Below are 18,758 nucleotides of genomic sequence, written 5' to 3' on the forward strand. Positions count from 1 at the left end.
GTAGAAACTTGGTCATCAATTGCAAAATCATAATTATATTGTCGATATGTTAATTATATCACACGAAATATATTATACTCTAGATTTATTTTTCGCAAACTACATACTTTAAACAATGATTCTATATGTAGGAAGAATCCTAGATTTCATGTAGCCTCTTTGTAGAAAGGATTATAATATATATACATGTATATATATATATATATATATATATAACTTTATTTATAATATTAACATAATAATTTATTTATATTACAAATATTATAATTATAATATTCACATTAAATATTATATAAAATTTAATATATTATTAAAAGATTGAAAGAAAGAATTACCATTATAATATTAGTATTTTTATAATTTTTTTCAGATACCATATACGCACGTATATTTATATATAAGCGTGTACTCTTTGCAGGTTAAATTTCTTTTTTAGAAACTAAAATTTATTTTACCTACACTAATTGTAAGCTGACAGAATAAACTTGCTAAAATATATGCAGAAAACTTTATCCGCTCTATTCAAGGCTAGTAAATACATTGCATGAGTCTCTTGATGCATTTTGCTTGTACAAAACATTTCTAAAAGATCGAATATACCCTCTACTTGTAATTCGAGAACTCTTCTAGATAAGCATGCGAATCATAATCATGACACTGGGTCGGGGACTTCCGCGAGTTGCATTCGTTAGCAAGATTCGCGTTGCAACAGTATTGACAACACTCATCATGCATTATGATGTCTTTATCTATAAAGAATAGTACACGTTTCGTCGAATATTTGATAAATTCGAATCACGATTCTCTTTATGTAACAAATTTAACTGTGTTGTCATATATTTTTTCTTTGCAATATTATCATATCGATATATGCGTCATTTTGTTTATTCGCAACAGCTGTATCGATTTGGCAAATACTTTATAGCTTGAATATGTAATATATAATATATATTGTAATCCGTGAACTGTAGTTTCGATTTTTGTTGATTCAATAGAACTGTTTTCGAAAAATTTGTCTCTTTTCAAAATTTAAGAGAATTATCGGTGATTTTATTTTAGTTTTGCTAGATTTCATTTTTATTTCTGTTTCATGGGAAATTCATTGTTAGTGTAAAATCAATTTGTAATTTATAGGGTGTTCGGAATGTAACTATGTATCTATTTAAAAAATAAAAAAAAAAACATTATTGAACATTATTAACAGATTAGTCTTTTTTTCATCAGAGGCATAATAGACTCAAGCTTTGGGTGCTCGTGGAGATCACTTCCAACATCTTTTGTGAAAAAAGATTAATTTGTTAATAATTATTGATAAAATTTTTTTTAAATATTTCGGTTACTTTCCGAACACCCTTTCTGTATAATATTATAATCGATAATCTATAATTATTTCAGATACAAAAGTTTTATTTAAAATAGATCGTATAATTGAATTGTAGGTTGAATTGTGAAATTTTTAGTTTTAAAGGGCATTTATGAATACGTATATGTAAATTTAATTTGGAATATATTTATTCTTAGATTGGGCATTTTTATTTCATTCAATAGACGACAGAGATAATATTGATTCACGTGCATTAATTACAGCAGGCATGAAAGTAATCAACTATTTGCATAAACGTATTATCTATTTACAATACCAATTGCAAGTTAGTGTAACTTACAATTAGTAAACAAAGCGTGCACGTAACGATCGAAATAAAAATCACTAAATCGCACCCTATTTCTATCGGGAAAATGGGTACATCATAATCTTATTAAGGATCACAGAATGAGCCTTATTATGACAGCGGATAACCTTCCATCGGGATTCTTGTTATAACATATTATTTATTCGAGGTAAAGACATCAGTTAGCTTGATTGTAATATCGTGTCAATTACAGTATCAATTCAATTATGCTATTAGTAAAAAAATACAAAAACTTAAATAAAGATTATCCTTTATTTTAAATAAAAATTGCATGCACCAACTATCATCATAAAAATTGAATGAGTTATGTAATTGCATAAATTATATAATTAATAAATTTGATGATTTGATAAAAAAAATCAAATTAGTATATGTATAATTATATATATACGTTTTTATATGTCAATGATATTATTTTTTACCGTTTTACGAACGGGTCGCGGCCGGAGGATTAATAAATAGTCAAATACGTATACATATATATTTATACATATCCGTATGGATCGATCTCCCGATGATAAAAAAAAATGGAAATAATTAAAAGATTAGCGCAACGCATCGTATACTGATGACACACGCGCGAAATGCTACGTCGTTTATTTAAATGAAACGCGGTCTCGCTTTGTGTCGTATGTAAACGGGACGCATGTGTTGTTGAACTTCTCGGCGACTCGTTTAATGCCCTGACCGATCCGTTTTCTCGCGTCGCGTCGACAACGATAAAAAGAGTTAACAATGGGATACTTGTAAGCAATCACGATTACCGCAAATATGCACGCCGTGACTGATAGTTTTTATTACCTATTACTTACGGAGCTCTCTTCTCGAACTTTTCTTGACATTTCTACGCGAGGCCGCAGGTGTTCTCGAGCATTATTTTATGACGGATTTCTTGAATTTTTTTGGAAGTTTAAAAATCGCGTAAACGAGCCAAAATGCCTCTGTCTCGTATTGCGATCTCACGCTCTCCTACGAGGTCGATATATCCGATTCAACACATGTGTCAAATCTTATATAAGTGTTATATAAATCTCGCGTAAATTCAGAAAAACTTTTCCGGAATTTATATTCAAAGAGAGTCACGTGTCATGTCACGTCAAATCTGTATCGCACGTGTAAGAGAGATACCTATATATATTATTTATATCAAATCTTTTCATATCTGATTCGTAAAATCAGCTGAATATTTCAATTATAGAATTTTACCTAACATTTCAAATGTTATTTTACACGCACCCGCTTTATAATCCAACAGAAAGAAACAGCTTACATGAAGGGGGGGGGAGGGGTTTATGTTTTTTATATTAAAATTAAAAAATATCTATGAGTATTATGCCGCGTCTCTCTCGATACACGCCAGTCGGCGCTCGGTCGTTTTCGGCGGCGTACGTCGGTATTCGGCGGCGGCCGACAAGCGTGCGCCGCCGACCGCCAACGCTATGACGCTGTGATCCGTCGGCAGCCGACCAGAACGGATCAAGTCGGATGTTGACAATCGGGAAACGATGTCGCCGTCTTCGTCGCGCGCGTCGCCGACCGTTATTTCCTCCAGTCGCAAGCCCGCAGTAAGTGCGCGGGCCGTTTATTACGTTCGTCGTGTTCCGACGATGACGACGACAAGGACGCGTTCGCCTTCCTTGTAATTACGAGGGACATTCACTCGTGTTGCTCCGATTAAGGACGGCCGTGCGACGTTCGTTCTTCGCACGTGCACGTCGCCGTCCGTGTTACAAGGTACGCGCGGAGATATCGATTCTTTCGAGCGCGAACGGAGAGGAAGGGACTCTGCAAGAGAGTGACGTGTCGCGTCGCACGACGCCTCCTCAACGCGTAAACATACGTCGTATTTCTCGCCGCCCGCCGGCGGCATCGCTATCACTGGCGAGGAGGCGACGGCGGCGGCGGGGGCGGCCTGCTACTCGTCTACAGCTGAGTGTTGACGTTGACGCACGTCTCAGTGCGGTCGCAGCGATAACGCACACGGAATAGACGCACACGCCGTAACGACAACGTCATTTTCGATGGTGAGTCTGTCAATCGGCGCCGACGTCACGCTCGCGTCACGGAGAGTACGCGCTGGCTCTGGCTGGCTCGCTCGCTCGCTCGCTCGCTCGTTCGCTCGTTCTCTCCTTCTCTCCTTCGCGTGCCTTCATTTACGGCCTAGCCTACGGGCGGATGACGAATGACGCGACTTTGCGTAATATAAACTGCGGGGAAGGAAGGAAGGAAGGAAGGAAGGAAGGTCGCGCCGCCGATTGTTTTGTTCTCGCATTTGCATAGCTTGCAAGATTGTCGGCTTTTCATTTTTGCAAGATTTATTTATTTATTTCTTTATTTTTTATCTGCTACTTGAGGCTCTTGAAATTAAAAAAAAATTTTTTCTCTATCATTTTTCCGTGAATAAAATATTCCGGGATAATGTGAGCGCGAGACGACAATCGTGACACAAATACAAAATGCGCAATACTAGGTATGGCTTCATCCTCCCACGAAATCATCCCTAACGAGAAATGCATTCTCCGCGATGATTTATTTTTCTAATAAAATAAAACTCCAGATTCTTTGGGATCAGATTTTGTCGGAAGCAAAGTTTGAAATCAAAATTATTCCCGGTAAATTGTCGATGATCAATCGCCATATTTATAGAGATTGTCAATATTGTTAAACTTCAAGTGGATCAATAAATATTTACCAGAAAAGAAATATAAGACGCGGATATTAAATTTAACGATGCATCTTGATGATAATATGCAATTATATGCAATATGTAAAATTATTACGACAGTACACACACACAAGATGGATTAATTTAATATCTAATATATCCTTCTTTTGTAATATAGGTATACGTTCTTTTTTGGAACACACCTAATGTGTTATTTTACACTTTATTGCACTTTTTTTATTTATCTATCTTATTTTTATTTTTTTTATTATACTTTATTTTTATTATTATTATTTTTATTCATTTTATTTATTTTGTGTCGCGTTAAAGATAAATATTTTAACAATTTTGATTATGGAGGCTTAACAATATCGATATACCGATGTATAACATGTTAATTTTGGAATTTATTGTAAATTTAAATCCTTATATCACGCATACATATACACATTTTGTTTTTCTCCAAATATCTCAAAACATGTAATTTTCAATCTTGCTTGAATTGGATCGATTTCAGCCATCGATTGAAATTCATAGACTTCCAATATAGTTTTCATACTCCGCCATTTTATTTGCAACTCTATACCAAGGATTTATTGCGTCTTACAATCTCTAAAGCAGTGATTCTTACAATCAGAAATGTACGCTTCCCATAATGATGCAGAACGTGCTAGATTAATAAATAAATTTTTATCTTCGTGCAATTCTTATTGTTTATCGAACCTAAAATTGTATGCATTTGTTAAAAAGTTGTGAAAACACATTATATGGTAAACTAGTATACATATTACACACAGAAGAATCACTGTATCAGAGACTTAATATAGGATGCCTAACAAAATAAGATTTAGCGAATTGTCTTGTATGTGAATTTTTTTTTCATTGTCAATTTATTCTTAAATCGAAAGAGCTCATTGTTCATCGCAAATCAATTTTCAATTATGTTACACGAATATTTTTGTCACTAATCCCCAAGATTAAAAGAAGAAAAGTTTATTTAAAATTAAATAAATTCTATTCAATATGTTTATATTTTTAAAATTTAGTTTATGAGAAATCTTTATTTTTAATTACTTATATTATGATTAGAAGACTATTAATTTTTTGATATTCTTTCTTGTTCCGGAAAAAAATGGCTCAAAATTGAATTTAAAAAATTTGCAAGAAAGATGATATGTTAGAGCTCTAAAGGGTGGGAGGGGGCATTTTATGGTATTAATACTATATTATATAATATTAAAATAATTGCTATGTTTCTTTTACATGTTAAAGTGCAATGATAATTGCCAAGACACGTTAAGAGTGGAACGAGGGTATATGTGTGATTAAGAAATCAAAAGGGAAACCTTTCCCAACTCATTTTAAAATGTCAATAAGATCTATGTTGCAGGCTTCATTGCTTGATTATTTTCCATATTAAATGTATATATGTCAAGGTTAAACGACTAGATGCGTAAAATATTTTAGGCTATCGATGAATTTCATCATATGACCGAAATTTACACACGATCGAATGTTTAATGAGCGAATCTTTATGTTAATAAATTAGCTTGTACAACTTTGAATAAATTGGGATCTCTTAATTTCATGTTCGTTACATTTTGAAATCTTTTCCACTTTATGATTTTATGATGTACCCATGTATATTATGTAAATTTTCATAGAAATTGCACGATATATGCAGAACGTTGCTTATCGTGTTTTCGTTCATTCTTACGCGTAATTAAGAGCAGCTTTTATCTCAATTTGCTGAACTTTTAATAGTTTGAGTAAGTAGACGAGAGAACACGTTAGCTATAGCCTCGAGCGAAATTCCAAAAACGAGATTTGTTTAAAAATACTCGCGTGCGACACAATCGATATACTGTTCCTAAATACTCCATTTTCCTGATATTAGATTTTATTATCCGAAGTAACCTTTCTCGTTTTCTATCTCGCTTTGTTACACGGAGTATCGATTTGGCAATTGAAAACACGAGTACATGTTGTACGGATAATAAGATTCCGGGAAGTCAAAGAGGAAGGAATTGATTATTCCGATGACACAGATTGTAATTATCTCCCTGCTTGTCAATTGCTATCATTAGTAGTCGAAATTGAAGCTCTTCTCTGCCGTTTGATCTCTCACAGATAATATAACCATGATAACCGTCAATAAGTAAAATTTACTTCGCAAAAAAAATAAATATGATATTAAATTGGTATTATTATATCACAGAAAATACGTTTACGTATGTCGTAAGATATTTTGATAAAAAATTTTCATATTTTATGCTAGATGTGGGAAGCCTCTCCGGCGTGATATGACGACGGATAATATTGATTCTATAAACATTGTTATATTCGCGATCGAATTCCACGTATACATATATCTATTTATAGAATGTTACTCATGATGGCATTATGCTATTTTGCGGAGCTAATTTAACATCACGATGAATTAGATATACTCGAAAAACTTATATTTAAGAAAGAAAGTATATGGAGCAAATAGTAAAATTTGCAAAAAAATAAAAAAGAGTGCATGTAGAAGCCTAAACCGAGCTCTATTGAAATAATATTTATTTATTTATTTATTTTTTTTTTCCCTATAAGTATATAATACAATATCGCATGTAATTGAAGACTTTTCAACATTATGTCAGCATGCGTCCTAAATTTACCAAAATAGAATTATAAGAAATTCTTGTTAACACGTATTAAAAAAAAAAAAAAAATCTGTTAATTAAATTAATTTTATATAAAACATGTAAAAGCTGAATCAATGCATTTGTATTGTTACATTACCATTTTGTAAATAGTATTAACGATTAAAAATGACTTTACTTTTCATCTACGCACTAAGGTTTCAATTAATACAGAAGGGCTTTCTTCACTTACGTGACTTTACATATACGATTCGTAAACACAAAGGGTCGATTCGCCAATTACCTATACTATGCTATGGCTCTCTTTTGAGTTGGCACTTCGTGCTCGCTCTCTGCTCCCCGTTGCGAAGAAAATACATACATCACGCAAAGCATCCAACCTGACCCAATAAAAATAGCCGATATATTTGCACCTTTCTTCACATTTATTCGAATGACAAACCTTGTTTCGAAAATGTAGGTAAATGATCGAGGAAAACTGAACGTCAAAAGAGCTTTTATATATCTGATCGAAAACGATGATAAAGATAATTAAAATTAATTTGAAAAATAAGTTCTTGTGCAATTTTTTTTATTATTGTCGAAGCTTCGAATTCTTGACTCGTTTCTAAAATCATAGTGAATTATGATATCAAACGCGGAGGAATCATGCCTTTTAATTTTTTGTAGTATACATTGAAATATAGACATCATCTTTGGAAAAAAAAAAAAAAATTTATAAATCCGGTAATTTGTTTTTAACTCCAAAACAAAATGTTATATATGTGGAGCTCGAAAAAAATTTGTCTTTTTTCGACGTATATTGTAAGAAAAATTAATTGTTAATCGTCGCTTTTGATGTCATCCGATTTCGGTGAAATGATTTCGGTCTTAATTTGGTTTCGTATCGGTAACTAAATAAGACATGCGATATCGAGGACGTTGATGCATATGGTGTGGCGTACAGTTCTTTATTCTAGCAGATTGTTTCATTGCAATAAGTCTTCAGTACACTTATATATATATATATATATATAACAAATTTATATAGAAATCAATACAATTAAAACCTCAGATTTAATCTCCCTAACAATACCATAAACTATTTTAGAGGGATATTTACGAATTGTTTCAAACAATATGTCATGTAAAATAGAAAAATACTTTTATTTTTCTATTTTACGAATATAAATATAAGATGTGATATTTTTGTCAATATAATATTTTATTATTGCTTGTATGTATGTGTGTGTGCGCTATTAATATATAAATATATTTAAAATATCTCTCTTTTTCTCTTTTTTTTTACATATATTTAGGATATTATATATCTTAATAATTTGTTGAGCAGAGAAGTTTTATTTTCTTTTAAAGATTTAAATTTCCGAATAATGTAGATATTATTCATAAATAATTACAAATTTGCGTCATTGTATAAAATTTATTAACAATAAGATATGAAAGCGAGATTTTTCACATAAGTCTCGTTAATATTTATTTTTATCATTGCGCTATAATAAGTTTAGATACCGAAGGTGCTACTGCTTGCTTATGTAAGCAAACGCTTGCTATGAATTGGAAGCGGAAGATTGATTTGCGTCAGCGGTTTTTTCTCGTGATGCATCATCTTCTTTCTTTTTTAGGAGACTAGGTATATTCTTCTTAGGGTTCTCCTTTAAGACATGGTGTATATTTAATTGATTGAATATAGAGGAACATACGTTCGTATGCAAAACTGTCAATATATTATACAGGATATCCCCAATTTAAACATCAAAACTTCGGGAGCATGTAGGGGATCGATAAACTAAGACAAAGAATCCTTTAGAGATTTGCTCGTTTTTGCTTCGTTTTGAAAAAAAATCGTAAAAAATGAAACAAATAATTTTCACCAAAAAAACTGTAAACAATACTAAAATTATTAGGTTGATGAAAAAGTACTATGAAATAAAAATTGTAGAGGATGGAATTAAGAAAAGGAGTGAAATAAAATTCTCCTAAGAAAATTAGATTAGAGACAAAATTTCGCGTTATCGAGTATTTATTTACAATCCTCTTTATTTTATCTCAGGAGTATTTTAATTCACTCTCTTTTCTTAATTTCATGCTTTACGACTTTTATTTCATGATACTTTTCGATAAACTTAATAATTTTAACGTTGTTTTAAATTTTTTTTGGTGAAAATTTTTTGTTTTATTTTTTGTAATTTTCTTCAAAACAAAACAAAAACGAGCCAATCTCTAAAGGACTTTTTGTTTTAGTTTATCGGTCCCCTACACGCTTCCTAAGTTTTGGCGTTTAAATTGGGGACACCCTGTATAATACAATAGTTTCAAATTGCGCATATTAATCCATAAATATTTGCTTTATGAGCATTGTATAAAATATTATTTTTTGCGCGGAGAATTTTTATCACAAATTTATTATTTAATTTTATATAATTTTCTTTCCAATCTTTTAAAAAAATTTATGTTTATTGTACAAGATATATATATTATATAATTTTTTCTTTTATAATGAAACATCAATATTTTATTAGAATCTATACATATTCTTTGACAAATACGAGAAAAAATTAGAAGAAAATTTAAAGCTAAAACTTGAAAATTGAAACTACGATTGAGAGAATTTCCTTAAAGTAACGTTGATGGCAAATCTAAAAAATTTTTTTTCTTCAAAGTATTCAAATTTCTCGACATAATTATCTTTTACAAAACTATGACGATTTACTTCTTGCAAGAAGGAATTTTTATGATTGCGGATATCTCGAAAAATCTATCTTAGTTCATTTCGGAAATTCTCTCTCTGAAGAAATTTACCTGAAATTATTATGAAAGCGTCAAACTTATCGTTCGTTGCCTTTTGTTATTGCGTCATTATCTTGATGCAAACGACAATGTGTTTAGCTTTTTCATTTGTGTTGTTCAACTCTCTTCGTTCTTTTCCTTCTCTCTCATTGGTTCGCCGGTGTTCTGAGCTTTGACAATGTAAACAGTTTTATCATGTATATTGAACGCTTCGTGTGGGTGCCATGAATCATGAATGAATATAAAGCACCAATGCGATTGTCTATGTATTTCACTCGCATTTGCTCGATACGTGTGTATTGCGACTACGACTAACATTATCTTTCAAGGTTGGATGTGCACGACGGTATAATGGTTTATGGAAATATATCCTGCGTCCATGTGGGTGCAAATTTATGATTTAAAAATGTATTTTACGCTTTGAAATTTAAAGATAAACCAAAGAACTAATCACACAAATTTTCAAGACGCTATGTTAAGTTTGTGAAAATATTTTGTCTCGTTCACGATGCAAAAATTTAATTTTACTTATATTACATGAAAATATGCAGTAATTGTGCAATTAATCGTAATCATTTTGCGAATTTATCGTTATTAGCAAAAAAACTACAAAAATTCGAGGAACATGATTAAACTAGAGGAGGATTAAACGAGAGGATCTTATACTAATGATCTTTCAGATATTTAGATTTCCTAAAAATATTTTATTTTATTATATATTCCTAGATTGTTTTCTCTTTGAACTCATACATTATATACATCCTGTAAATATGTATTTATTTCAAAATTATTTTTAATTTTAGTTTAAATTTTTAAACATGATAACTTTTAAATAAAAAATCTCTTTATCTCCCAAAGCATAAGAATTTATACAGGAAATGAGTCCTTGAAATCCATTGTAGCTTCCGGTTTACTTTTGCGCAGAAAAGAACGAAAGAATATTTTTTCGCAGACTCGATAAATCTTGGCACGCGAGCTGGGTTCGCGCGCGCGCGATAGAACGTTAAATCGTCCAGATTTAATTCATCTCCGCTAAATAGGAATAGTCTATAACAGGATAAAAACGTCCGATTAGATGAAGCTGCGCAAAGTGATGCCTGATGATGGCGGTTCTTCGCGGCGGAGATTCTTCACCGCGACCGGAGATCGCCTTGCCATTTCCGGTTATACGTCGCGCAAAGGATATCGGAGAAAACATCTTACACGTATACAAGGTATCGTTTTCTCGTATCGTGCTCTCGTTATAACTAATTTAACTCTAATCTCTTGACGTCTCGTGCTCTAACATTTCCACTAATTTTTCGTCCTAACGACTTTCATGAATCATTGCTGCGAGACAATCTTTTTTGTGTGAGTTCGGAAATAATTCTGCGGCAGAATCGATACATTTGGCGAATTGAGCCTAAAATTGAATAAGCGACAATATCGTTCTAATAGTATCTTTGAAAAAATGTTATATGTGATATAATATCGCTAATAAACCACTAATTTTAATAAATACGTCAGTTTAATTATTAGTAAATGGTGATTTGTAAATAAAATTAATATGTAGTATGTATATGTTATATGATATATGCAGTATTTTTTATATAAAGTTACGTAATGTGTATCTAATGTTTTTGCAATGTAATCTTTATTGAAATAGGTGAAACGAGATAAGGCGAGTCTCACGATAAAACGAGAGTATGCGATGATGGTTTATCGATTTTTATGTGATGCTATCTGCATTAACTTCATGAAATTCCTGTTATGTTATGCGTATTTCTCCGAGCAATTAGATTAAATAGCCTCGCTTTTGAAATGTATGTCACTGTACGAAATAATTTATTTTGCACTATTATTCCGACATAAATACATCATATTTATAGCTTTTACTTTCATTATGAAGATAGAAAGTAATTTAAGCTCGTGTTACAGTTCGGAAAAATAAATAACTGCATTGACGGCACAAAAGATTTATTATTATTTTTTTGTAAAATTTATTGTCATTTTTTTTTTAAATATGGTAAACATATTTTAATTAAATCTTCTTTTGAAATTTATATTTATTAATGTGGAAAATTTGCACACATTGGATAACAAAAACTAAATACGATATTAATTTTTTTTTTTTTTTAATATTTCTTGTTTTTTAACATTTTTCTGAAATCCGCTACGCATTTTATCGATACTTTCTATTACATTTGTAATTATTTTTTATACATACCATATACTTGCGTAATATAAAATATTTGTGTAAATTATGCACTTTAGATGCAAATTGCGGTGCAATAAAATAATAGGGAAACAAATATGATTTTAATGATTTTATACGCGATATTATTTCGATGTTTATTTCATCAAGTAATATAAAGATGAATGTATTTTTATACATACAATGTCTCAGAATTATTACTTTTTCTTTTATCTGAAAATTTTCGACGAAGTTCTACAAGATGATTTTCCGATATATTAATAATTTTAGTCATAAGTCTATAAAACTTTAGAAATTAAGGATTAGAAATTATCCAATTGTTAATAAACGATGATATCTTTTTTTTCCATTTGCAAATAAAGCTTCCAATAAAAAATCTTTATAGTTGAGTTATCAAAGTATTTATAATATTGAAGAAATGGAAAAATTATGTAAGATGTTCACATGATTTTTGTCATTTAAGTTTTCATTAAATCAACTCTAAATTAATCGATGTATCTGCAGGTTAAAATAGTTTCAACAATAGTTTCTGTACACCCTATGTATATTTGTATATACACCCACAGAAAAGATTTCCGGATCTAATGCTATTACTCTTCAATCTATCATAAAATAGGATCGATATAGCGACAATCATATTTATTATTGAAAAAGGAATATTTTAATCTTAAATGGAAAATTCTTAAATCTAGAATAAAACGCTCTTGGTGCTATCCCGTTAATTTTCTCACAAAGATGAAGATGAAAATTTGTAGCGATCCAACATCAAGTTATTCTAAATGCAAGAATATATAAGCTTAGATTTGTATATGTTACTCTTGTCTCAAGATAGTAAGAAAATCTTATTTAATTCGAGAGGGAAGAAAAGGAATTATTGATTTAATTTTAAAATTGTTTTATTTTTATACCGCGTAAGGTTGTGATACGATTAAATATGTCAAGAATATTTTTTGTCTCGTTATCAGAAATCCTTTCTGAGAGTGTACACTTTGTCAGCTGTGTACATACTGATGTCATTAGCGATTAAACGTTTCGGGCTTTTCTTCTGTCGTTCCTCTTTTCGAAGTATTAGTTTCGCGCAGTGGACCCCGCCGATTACCATCGTTATAGCATAATCGGCTTATCGCGGCTCACGGCTTCCGAATCTCGTAGATATGGGTTACGTTCCGATACGCAAACCTCGTGAGGAGACTGATAAAATTCTCGACGGCGGATATCTGTTACTTTACGATGAAGGTAACATTTTAGAGTAGTTGTTCGCCATCGTGTAGACACTCGAACTCGACTTTTGGCGAAACCTTTCGGATCGACGGAAAGTTTAGATACGGGTGAGTGGAGAATTAATTCACAACTCCATAAAATAAGGTTGCATGATCTCATGCGATATCGATTGATTTTTTTCTTTTATTCAAATTTTTTTAATAGATAGAATTTTTTAACATAAAGATTAAAATATTTAAAATTAAATTTTTTGTATATTTATGTAGGGAGAAACGGTCTGTTAAAAAGAAAAAAAAGAAAATTATAAAAACTATAAAAACAATAAAAATTATAAAAACATATATGAATATATATAATTATATATATTATTATTATATATTTAATATAAAACGATTTATGAGAATAGGTAGTTAAACTCTGGAAACATAGTTATTAAAAAATATATATATATTGTATATATATATATATATTTCAGTACACATATACACACACCCACATTTGTGATACGCACACAACCAAATTCATTAAAATTTACTATATGTATAATTAGCGCTACAAATCTCAATTAATTCTATTACATCATATCTCAAGTCTTTCGATGTCGACCAGATTTATGATCGCTATATTCTGTGAAAGTTGATTAACCCTGGATTTTGTAGATTGCTATATTCTATGAAACTTAATTAATATTATCAAGTTATATTGAATCTAATTAACAACATTATTAGTCTTTAACTTACTTATCTATAAGACTTCTCATAACTAGTTTTTCCCTATTCTACGCTTTTTTTTCTATTCTTTCGTTTTTATTTTGTTGTTCAATAATATTATGATTATTTTTTAATATTTTCTGTACAAATATACAGAGAGAAATAACAATGAAAAGGTTAATATACAAAATATAACAGGTAATAACATCAAACGAATATGTATGAATAATATTTTTAATTATTCATATATGCACGTACTTCTAAAATTAAACATACATGCATGTATCTCTTAATTAAAATATAACATTCGAATTAAATCAAATAATAAACTGAAGATTTTGAACAATAGTAGAGTATCATATGTGCACTTGTATGAATTTGTGAAACTGCTGTTGCAGAGCATGAAAAAAATATTGCCGTCTATTTTCAGTGCTGAGGATGCTGACACCGAGACGAGCGGGGCCCGTGGGTCCCGACGAGATCGGGAACGGGCCCGATGACAAGGGTGCGAGCAATTCGACGAGCGGCTCGGTTACTCCAGGCGGTACCTACGAGAATGGCGATAACTCTAAGGAGTTTCTATCGACCGGGAGGACCGGCCGGAGAAACGCGTTACCGGATATTCTCGGCCGACACGCCGAGACTGGCCTCTCTGATCTGTCAGATCGGTTTGAGGAACTGTCCACGGACACAGGTGTTAATTCATGCTCCTTAACCGCTCACGATCTCGATCAAGGAAATTGTAAAATAGTTGTAAATAATAAATAATGATTAAGAAAAATATAAATTATTTGTGACTCTGCTTCTCTGCTGGACTATTCGGTTCTATGCTATATATATTGTACTATACTTTAATGATTCACAAAAACATGCTTTGCTCATTGCAATTTTATGCTTTAATGATTCATAAAGATTCTATTGTAAGATGCTTTGCTCATCGCAATTTTTGTTATATAATATTTTTATCGCAAAGCAATATTATATCTTTTTAGATTTTTCGATGGCTGCATATTTCTTAGGCATCTGTGTACTGGAACATGTGTTCCGAGAAAACTTGAATATTTCCCCGTATGTTACAGATCATTCTAGCAGTGGACAAGATCCAAGCATACCGGGTACTTCGAAACAGCATGGCTGACATGCCCATAAGACTTCGTAGCGAATTTCGCTATCGTGACTGAGCTTTTCCGAGCATCACCGATGACGACGATGAGAACACGATGAAGACGCGTACCGTTTCTGTAAACAAAGATCTCATCTATGCTTCTCGACTCACGTTGTAGCGACAGAATGTATCGATTGATGCGTATAAATGACAAACGGAATATGACTTATTTCATTGTCTTTGCGCGAAAACATGTTAATATTTAATAGGAAGAAAAATGAAATTTGGGCTCAAAGAACAGTACAAGACAGGAGATCAAAGTTGAAGGGTTCAATGCAAGAATGTAAGATTCTACAATAAATTATGACGTTCACTTTTAACTGCGAGAGATCGTATTTAAAATCTGTCTAAAATTTATTTTAAATACGCGTTTTATTACTTTGTTATGTTAATTGTTATCTTGTAAGTAAATATTACAAATTTGAATGAATTTATTCTTGCAGTGAATTTTTCAAGGCACTTTTCTCTTGAAGAAAACCAATAATTTTTGCTATTAAGGTAACATTGACAATTTTCGAATAAAGAAACATGGACAAGATTAATTTTGCTGGACAGAAAAAATCCTAGCAGCTTGTGTGAGATACTAAAATTATGAATCTTAGATTATAAAAATGAAAAATACATTATGATTCAGTAAATGATAAATATCGAGCATTTTCTTTGTTAAGTAATTGAAAATTTTATTATGTATTTTATAGGATTTGATTTAGCAAATAAAACAAAAGATTTAATTTTTTTCTCTTTTTGTATAAAATGTAAAAATACTAAACTAAATTTGAACAGCGTATTTCAAATATTCAGCTTTTTCTCTGTTAAGTAATTGAAAATTTTTATTATATATTTCTGCTTGGATCAAATATTGTCCATTAAAATCGGCGAAATAAAATATTGAGGCAGTTAAATTCGTTAAATACGTAGCGCTTGAATCGACTTTGGCTTTATTGACAATGATACGTTTAAGAAAATACAGTAATATTGTAATATATGTATAATATATATAGTGTAATTTTAACAAAGTTTCTACTTTTTAAAGCCTTTTTATTTAATATGCGATTATTGATTAATGGATATCGCGAGAAAGGAACTAATGAAAAACATGTGCCATCAAAAAGGTCTCATTGAACCAGTTTAAACTTTGCGTCATTATTAAATTTTAAAAGTTTTGTCCTATGTAATGCAGCGAGATAAATATATTTTAAATAATTGAGAATGGCATCGATATTGTTATTATTAATATAATATTCGTGATAATACGAGTATCAATTATAAACGAAATACATCGTAGAAACAGTGCATCTCTCCTAAAACTTACGTACTCATCTTATCTATAACATCGTTGCAATATGCGTGTGTTATATCACATCAAATTCCAAAATTTATTGATTAATTTAGTTGAAGATTTGAGTGCTAACGAACGATGTCCTCATTCGAAATGTCATTTAATTAAAAATCAAAGAATTTTAAAATTTAATGCGTAGTCGGAATTTCTATGTTTTTCTCTCCATCAGATGTTTATCTCTCTATTAACAAATTCTATCGTAGACTTTCACAAAACGAAAAAATACTTGAGGCCTGATACATGATTATTTTAACACAGTTTCGATAAATATTTTCGCGCGTGATATTTCGAATAAAATTAATTCCGAGGAGAGTCATGGTCGTTGAGTCACAACTTTTTTTACACATTTATTGCGAAAACTGTTACGAAAAGGCTTGTAATATTTAATTATGAAATATAATATTGTCGCGTAATTTCATTAACGTTTAACTTGAGAGTACTCGTTACCTAATGAGTATCCCTTCTCGTTAATATTGTACAACTAGAAGCGATATACGAACCCCGAGATGTTTCTAGCAGCTGAAACATATGATTAGATATTTGTACAGATGGAATTAAGCGATTAATAGCGTGTAATTGCGCATGATAATGGACATGTGTACATACGCATAGATATTCGAGGGTGATATATTTCCCTCTCAGAATTTTAGTCGATATCGTTTCGACGTTGTCCTGGATTTTTACGAGCATGACTAGTGAATTAAGTCAATGAATAAGATATGTTTTAGCGTACGATTAAATCTCTCTGTATGTATAGACACGTATCGCATTGTAACGTGTAATCATATAGTCCGTGTTCTTAAAGTAGATTTTACACTAAACCAATATGATCGTGTTTGATTCTCATCTTGTTTTTATTTCCGCCTTGAACACATCTTTTATATTGGAGAATTAAAAAAAAAAATTAGGATAAAATTATGTTTTAGAAAAAAGTTAAAGACTTAATATAAAGCATATGTGATGAGAATAGTACGATCTCTTTAAATGAAACAAAATAGTTTTAGACTTGTATATATCAAGTCTTTGAAAAAGTCAAACCATCCATCTTTGCGAATTTATTGAAAGAAGCAGTCGAAAATAATTGTATAGCTTAAAAACTTATTGCGACGCTGTTTTGACAAGAACTGCTGATACAATTAAATAATTGACATTTACCTATATTTATTTTTCTCGATAAAGCCAATCCGAGAGCATACATATATGACGCAGCTTTACCGCTTTTCGTATTTTGGTCATATTATCGGATAAAGCTCTCGATAAGTACGTTAAGAGTGGTGGAGACACGTGTGATAGGCAACGATATTGATAATGATCTCTACAATGAAAAAAATGCGTATCGCGTTATTTAATTGTAGGTGCGTGCTTTCGTTTAAGAATCAACACTGCGCGTTATTTCTCTTCATGTTTTCACAAACAGAGGGTTTCAGTATCAATGATTTGCTATGTTTTTTTTCACACGTACCTGTTTTTTATAGTCAATAGCGGTAATTACGCTTTCGAGATAATGGCCAATATTGTGGATTTGTAGATATATGAATGCGAGCTTTAATGGACTTGATTCATTCAAGCGATAGTGATTAGTATTTTTTTTTCTTTTTTTTTTACGCAGATGATTCAGAATATATCAACGATTCGACGTGATAATGCGGGGTCGCGCCCCCGCGATTGCAGATACATGCGTCGATAAAACGGTCTATGATATCGCTGCGATTAACGTTAAAAAAATAGTAGAGTTCGATCGCGACACCAGAATACGATCGAGTCGCGTATTCTCATGGCCTTTGTGCGTGAATGATATAGTGTCTTTTGTGTGGACTTGTACGCGCGTGAAGAAGATTGACACGATTGTAAAACAATGTGTATATTACTTCTACCTGTGGGAACACAATACAATTTTGATTCGTACGTGTAAATTTCTTACATCACCTGATCGTCGTAATCTCCTTGTTCTTGTAAGACGGGAAGTATTGATGTCTTAAGCTCGTTGTATAGTCAAACATTTCATTTACTGAAATTAACTCTTGCAATTCTGCAGTGAAATCAGAATTAAAAATATCTTTCGATCATCATATAAAATTTGATTGCGATATTGAAATTCTCAATTCTACAAGTTTATTCAAATAAAATATTTATTAAATTTAGTTACAGATTTAGTTTTAGCTTATTGTTTTATTATGCTGCAATTATATGTTTCTATTTATTTATTTATTTTTATATAAAAAAGTTTTTATAAAATATGATGTACATAAAATAGAAATCGGAAAGTTTGCATCAGATCGTAAAGATGACAACAATTATATAATTTTTTACTGAAATTGTGATAAAAAATGTGATAATT

The 18,758-nt window shown here is 31.1% G+C and overlaps 1 protein-coding gene across 2 annotated transcripts; it reads left to right on the forward strand.

Moving 5' to 3' along the window:
* Positions 1-3,044: 3,044 nt before the first annotated feature.
* Positions 3,045-18,325, forward strand: LOC138935555 (uncharacterized). Of its 2 annotated transcripts, none has more exons than XM_070300213.1 (4): positions 3,045-3,715; positions 10,848-11,005; positions 14,347-14,610; positions 14,996-18,325. In XM_070300213.1, exons 2-4 carry the CDS (start codon positions 10,867-10,869, stop codon positions 15,052-15,054), a joined length of 462 nt encoding a protein of 153 aa, XP_070156314.1. In that variant the 5' UTR covers positions 3,045-3,715; positions 10,848-10,866; the 3' UTR covers positions 15,055-18,325. The 2 variants fall into 2 exon arrangements, with proteins under 2 accessions (XP_070156314.1, XP_070156313.1); XM_070300212.1 differs by having other exon boundaries at positions 3,046-3,715; positions 10,867-11,005.
* Positions 18,326-18,758: the final 433 nt, after the last annotated feature.

The sequence above is a fragment of the Polyergus mexicanus genome, unplaced genomic scaffold, assembly GCF_030449975.1.
Source record: "Polyergus mexicanus isolate NDT 795.1 unplaced genomic scaffold, iyPolMexi1.0 SCAF_8, whole genome shotgun sequence".
NCBI classification, from domain to species: Eukaryota; Metazoa; Arthropoda; class Insecta; order Hymenoptera; family Formicidae; genus Polyergus; species Polyergus mexicanus.

Excerpts from the sequence above, each read along its gene's own strand:
- LOC138935555 (XM_070300212.1), top strand. Across the intron at positions 11,006-14,346 it reads ACATCTTACACGTATACAAG|TGCTGAGGATGCTGACACCG; the intron begins GTATCGTTTTCT and ends GTCTATTTTCAG. Across the intron at positions 14,611-14,995 it reads GGAACTGTCCACGGACACAG|ATCATTCTAGCAGTGGACAA; the intron begins GTGTTAATTCAT and ends CGTATGTTACAG.